The 5,947-nt window shown below is 43.2% G+C and overlaps 1 protein-coding gene across 1 annotated transcript in view; it reads left to right on the top strand.

Annotated features, from left to right (window-relative positions):
- Nucleotides 1-5,947, top strand: part of LOC141540926 (acidic mammalian chitinase-like) — an 8,981-nt gene continuing 3,034 nt past the window's right edge. The window contains 8 exon segments of the mRNA XM_074264893.1: nt 1-55; nt 778-807; nt 1,233-1,434; nt 2,431-2,487; nt 3,240-3,405; nt 4,233-4,357; nt 5,649-5,772; nt 5,873-5,947. The exon segment at nt 5,873-5,947 is cut by the window's right edge and continues 79 nt beyond it. Of these exon segments, the coding sequence (XP_074120994.1) occupies nt 1-55; nt 778-807; nt 1,233-1,434; nt 2,431-2,487; nt 3,240-3,405; nt 4,233-4,357; nt 5,649-5,772; nt 5,873-5,947 (834 nt within the window).

Below are 5,947 nucleotides of genomic sequence, written 5' to 3'. Positions count from 1 at the left end.
ATGGGGCTGTGGACTGGAGCCAGAGAGGAAAGGGGAAAGATGCTGCTCTGGTCTGGTAAGTAGCTCGAGCCCCCAAACCGTTTCTTTCCTCCTCTTTGACCCCAGATGGTGAACGTGGCTGTAGCAAACATCAGCCAATTTGGGGATTATCCATTTTGCTCTATCAGCCAAAAAGAGGGTCTGATGGGTCTCCCCACTCAGCTTCTAGTTCATTGCCTTGGGTGCTCTGTCTCTCACCCATGGGTTCAAGGTCCAGAATGGGAGGAGTGGAAGGGCTGCTACACCCATGTGAAATTAGACCTGGAAGTACCAGACTTGGAAGTTCCTCCTGAAAGCTTAGAAGTTGGGATTCGCTGCCCTTCTCACTGCACAGATATGGATGAGTTTCTTAATCCCTCCAGTCCTCAGTTTCCTAATTTGTAAAAAGAAGGCAATTGGGGAGGGTCCTGTCTATTTCACAGGATCTTTATGTGAGGGAAGTGCTTTGTAAACTATAGAATAAAATGACTACATAAACAATTCTGTCACAGGTTTGTGAGTGCAGATTGATGACACCCCCATGGGTAGGGTATTTGAGGTTTCTTTCTCCCCAGGGGTTGCAAAGTGCTTTGAACAACAAGTAGAATCTTCAATGAGCATCATCTATACAGGAGTACCTGGGAGATGGGTGCTTTTCTTGGGCTGAGCTGCAAAGGAAGGACTATGCCATTTATGAGGGGAAGCCCCCCACTCCAGGCAGGGCAGATGGAAAGTCATGGTTTCCCCTTTGTTCAGCAGGTCTGGTCTTGCTGCTGCAGCTGCAGCTTGGTAAGTACAGTAACCTTCTTCCCACCCCCCAATCCTCCATTCCTAGTGGCTACCGTTGGCTCATGGGTATGTGAACAACCACGGACCCTGGAAGCTCTGGAATTAGACAATAGAATATAGACTCCCTGCCTATTCACTTAATCTCCCTGATCCTCAGTTTACTCATCTGTAAAATGAAGGGCTGGAAATAGACAGCCTTTAGAGTCCACCCTAAAGTTTTATTTCTTTAAGGAAATTTTTTACAATAAAGTTTGAGGGAATGATTTAATACAGATACAGCTTGAATTTATTGAAATAATTTTTTGAAATAATTTTTTTTAAATCTGAGCCTTTCTTAGATGAAGAATCTGAGGGTCTGCGTTCCAGAAGGTTTCCCCTGAGAGGCAGGCACTTGAGTCACGATGTCTGCTCCTCCTCTTCCCCAGGTGCAGCCTTCAAGCTCGTGTGCTATTTTACCAACTGGTCCCAGTACCGGCCGGACCCTGCCAAGTACATGCCGGAGAATGTGGACCCCTGCATGTGCACCCACCTCATCTATGCCTTTGCCACCATGAGCAACAACAAGATTGCCCCCTATGAGTGGAATGATGATGTTCTCTACCCAAGATTCCAGGCCTTGAAAGAGCAGTCAGTAGCCAGTTGTGGAAACAAATGGGGAAGGGGCTGGGGGTGGAGTGGGCAGACTGTGGGAGGTGTCTGTAGCCTGGGTCAATGTGGACAAAATAGAGAGGGTTAATGTGGAGAAAGAACAATGAAAGTCTTAGGCCAAGGAGCTCCAAAATCTAAGTGATGTGGACTACATAATTTTCTTTTCCCTTAATTGTTAATTATTATTATATTATTTGTTATTATTATTTTAATATATATTAATATATATTATTTTTACATATTAATTATTAAGGGTTGGTATTTTTTCCCCTCCCTGCCTGAATTACTTCAATTTTCCACTTACCTCTAGTCGTATAATCAGATAACATTCAGTCCCCAGATGCTGATAATTGCAAGCATCCCTTCTTGCCCTGGTGACTGCAGGGTTACTTGGTTGAAAATCCAACAAGACTGAGACAGGAAAAGAAAAGAAGCAATGATTCCTAACTTGACTCAAGGGATGGGATTTTGGGAAATCATTTGCCTTAATGGGCATAGGGAGGAAGGGAGCCTATCCTTACTTTTCATGATTTAAAGAAGAACTAAATCCTTTTTATGATCTGGACTTTAAAAAAAAAAAAGGGAAAAGAAAATACTTCTGAGATTTCTATAGATGTCTGACCGAGTGCCCTGAGTGTGTCCTTGGGTTAAGTAGAAATGCTTTTATCAAGTTAGATAAACATTTGTGGGTGTATATGGGAAATATCTCTCCACACCTTTCTCCTAACTTTACTCACTCACTTTGGGCATGTAGTTTGGTGGGCTCACCGCAGGGATGGAGGCTCCAATCTTAGGCTCAGTCATTGCTACGGACAGTAGGGTGGACATTACTCCCTTTCAGGAAGGGAATGGGAGTCCCTGCTGGGTATACTGCTCTCTCTCCTTCAGAACTCAAAGACTGAGGTACCATAGTAAGCAGTTTCCAGGGAATTTTCAGGGGATGATTAAGTTCTAAGATCTCTCCTTTTTCCCTAGCAACAAGAACCTGGTCACACTCCTGGCTATCGGCGGGTGGAACTTCGGTACCCAGAAGTGAGAATCTTTCCTTCTCCTGAGGATGGGTGGGAGGGAAGGGAGATGGGGTCAGCTCTGATGTCTCAAGGAGAAGAGGAACCTGAGATTATGTGAAAGGGGCAATGGCTGAGATGTGACAGAAGGGAGAAAATCAGGACAAGATGCCCGGAATAGCAAAAAGCAATGGATTTAAGAAAGGGATGAATAATCTGTCTTGGCTTTTTATCCTTCGCTTGCTTAAGTACTTTTCATGTCTCAGAGCCAGTGTGGAATTAGTGAAAAGAGTACTGGAGCTGGGATCACAAGATCTCAGTTGAACTGAATCTCAGACACTTAATTGCTGTGTGATTGTAGCCAACATGCTTAATTTTTTCGATGAAATCTCTGTTTTCCAATATGAGGATCATATTATTTATACTATATTATGTATATTATATATAATGTAATATGATATAAATTTATATTATACATGGAGCTTTTGGGAGGAAACTTAGTGTGCTATAGAAATATGAATTTAAAGCATGATTTATGGTGTTTATTAAGGTAATCTTTCCCTGAGCTTAGTCCAGATGAGAGAAAGGAGAAGCATAATAACCATATTGGAATGGGAATTCTGGGGGATCTGGTCTTAGTCTCAGGTCTTCCATTAATCAGCTGTACGACCACAAAAAATCACTTTTCTTCCTGGACCTCAGGCTCCTCGGTCATAAAAGGAGGTTTCTGGGATTCCTCCTCCTAGCTGGGTGATTTTACATTGATATTCTTGCTAGGTTCACCACCATGGTGGCCTCGGCTGGCAACCGTAAGATTTTCATCGACTCCGTGATTGAGTATCTTCGGCAGTATGGCTTTGACGGGATTGACCTGGACTTTGAGTACCCGGGGTCCCGGGGCAGCCCTCCGGAGGACAAGCAGCGCTTCACTGTTCTGATTGAGGTGGGACTGCTATGACCCTTGAGCTACTTGTCCTTCCCACCCGCCCCCCAGCTCCAAGCCCCTCAACTAAACAGAAGCAGAAAATCGGAGGTCAAATTCCAGGTCCCCACACTGAGCTTAGATCTCAAGGACAGAAAGAGGGCAAGCATCCTTCCCACCCACATGTGCCCGTGTGCCATCTAGAAAGGCAGCATGTCCGGAACGAGCTCGTAAACCTTCAAGTGCTACGTTTATTGTGGTGTGATCTAATGGACTTGTTCATGGATTTTTCTTGGTAAAGTTCCTTCTCCCTTTTACAGATGAAGAACTGAAGAAAATACAGGTTAAGTGACTTGCCCAAGGTCACGCATGCTGAATTTGAACTCGAATCTTCCTGACTCCAGATCTGGGGCTCTATCCGCCGTACCACCTAGCTACCCCAAAATGCTGGTTTTTATTATCAATTATCATGGATTTAGAGTAAGGATAAAAAACCTGAGTTTTAATTCAATCTTTGATCCGCAATAGCTGTGTGGCCTTGAGCAAATTACTTTCTCTGAGCTGTAATTACTTAGTGGAAAATGGATGCCTCTTTTGTCAAGTACTTATGAATATCAAATGAGCCAACATATGTATTTTATAAACCTTAGGATGCTCCATAAATGTCATTTATTAGTATTCTCTAGAACGTTTTTTTTTTCTTTTTTTCTTTTCTTTTTTTTTTTTTTTTTTTTTTCTATAAAATAACACTGTACTTCAAATCCAACCTGGATCATTTAGGTAAATCTCCATTTGCCCCAGAACAAACATTTTCATTATTATCACAATCATTCTTGTTTTCTCTCCAGGAAATGTTAGCAGCTTTTGAGGCTGAGGCACAACTTACAAACAGACCTCGACTGCTTATCTCAGCAGCTGTGTCTGCTGGCAAAGGGACCATCGATGCTGGCTACGAGATTGCCAAGATTGGAGCGTGAGTTGAGCACAGAAGGAAAAATGGCCCAGGACATGAATTTGATTCTTTGTCCCATTCATCACAGGGCACCTACACCCATCGATCAGACTAGTCAACTTAATTCAACTCAGTATTATGGAGAAGTCCTAATTAGTACCTATAATACAACCCATTTATCAGCTCCATTATTTCCTTTGGATTTGAACCAATGACCATATTTTTACATAATTATCACTTTGAATAGTGTGAATTCAAATAGAAGTCATCACTTTCTGGGATTTGTATCAGTCGGGGTCTAGTTATACTTGTTTAGTACAGGTAAAGCTTTGGAGCAAATATTTAGACCAATGGATCCTAGCTCTGTCTATTTTTTTTTCTTTCTATTCCTCCCTTCCTTCCCTCTCTCCCTCCTTCCCTTTCCCCTCCTCCCTTCCTTCCTTCCTTCCTTCCTTCCTCCCTCCCTCCTTCCTTCCTTCCTTCCTACCTTCCTTCCCTCCTTCTTTTCTTCCTCCCTTCCTTCCTCCCTCCCCCTTTCTTCCTTCCTTTCTTCCTGCCTCCCTCCCTCCTTCCTTCTTTCCTTCTTCTCTTCCTTCCTTCTATCCTTCCTTCCTTCCTTCCTTCCTTCCTTCCTTCCTTCCTTCCTTCCTTCCTTCCTTCCTTCCTTCCTTCCTTCCTTCCTTCCTTCTACCCTTCCTTCCTTCCTTCCTTCCTTCTTTCCTTCCTACCTTCCTTCCTTCCTTCCTTCTTTCCTTCTTCTCTTCCTTCCTTCTACCCTTCCTTCCTTCCTTCCTTTTTTCCTTCTGCCTTTATGAAGTGCCTATTATATTTCAAAAATGAAACCCTTTGCCTGTTAGAAGTCTATACTCTACTATATTCTTCTTACTTTTCCTTCTTCCTAACAATTGCTCTTCCTTCTTCCTCCATGAGACTTATACAAAAGCCTGTGAAGAACTGTCATACAAAAGAGTGTTAAGAACCATTTCACTTGATCCCAGAGTGTAGGACTGGGAGCAGTTGCTAAAAACGGTGAAAAGGCAAATTTACACCAAATAGGGGGGAAAAAGCAGTTCCTAATAATTAGGGCTCTCTCAGAGATGAAGGTATTGGATCTCTCCCTCATCAGAGGTCTTCAAGAAGAGATTGAATGATCATGTGCTAAGTATAAGACTAGCTGGCACCCACTGTATTCACTGTTTGGAAAACTGGATAGTCCAGTGATCCAGGTATCGCTAAGGAGAAGCCTTCATTGGATGGGACAGAGAACTAGATTGATATAACCATATAATTTTCAATATTCTTTCTTTGCCAGACTCCTGGACTTCATCAGTGTGATGACCTATGACTTTCATGGTGGTTGGGACACGGTCACAGGACATAACAGCCCCCTATATCAGGGCTCTGCTGACCATGGTGACTTTATCTTCTTCAATAGTGTAAGGCTAAAGCAGATGTAGTTGATTCAGGCTCCCTGGGGGGAGGCTGGGGAAAGTCAAGGTAACTTATTCCTGAGCCTCAAGCTGGATGTTCCCACAGGCATTTGCCATGAAATATTGGCGAGACAATGGCGTTCCTGCAGAAAAGCTCATCATGGGGTTCCCCACCTATGGA

Source organism: Sminthopsis crassicaudata, chromosome 4, assembly GCF_048593235.1.
Source record: "Sminthopsis crassicaudata isolate SCR6 chromosome 4, ASM4859323v1, whole genome shotgun sequence".
Lineage (NCBI taxonomy): Eukaryota > Metazoa > Chordata > Mammalia > Dasyuromorphia > Dasyuridae > Sminthopsis > Sminthopsis crassicaudata.
The sequence above is the reverse complement of the archived record's forward strand: the minus strand, read 5'-3'. Positions and strand labels throughout refer to the sequence as shown.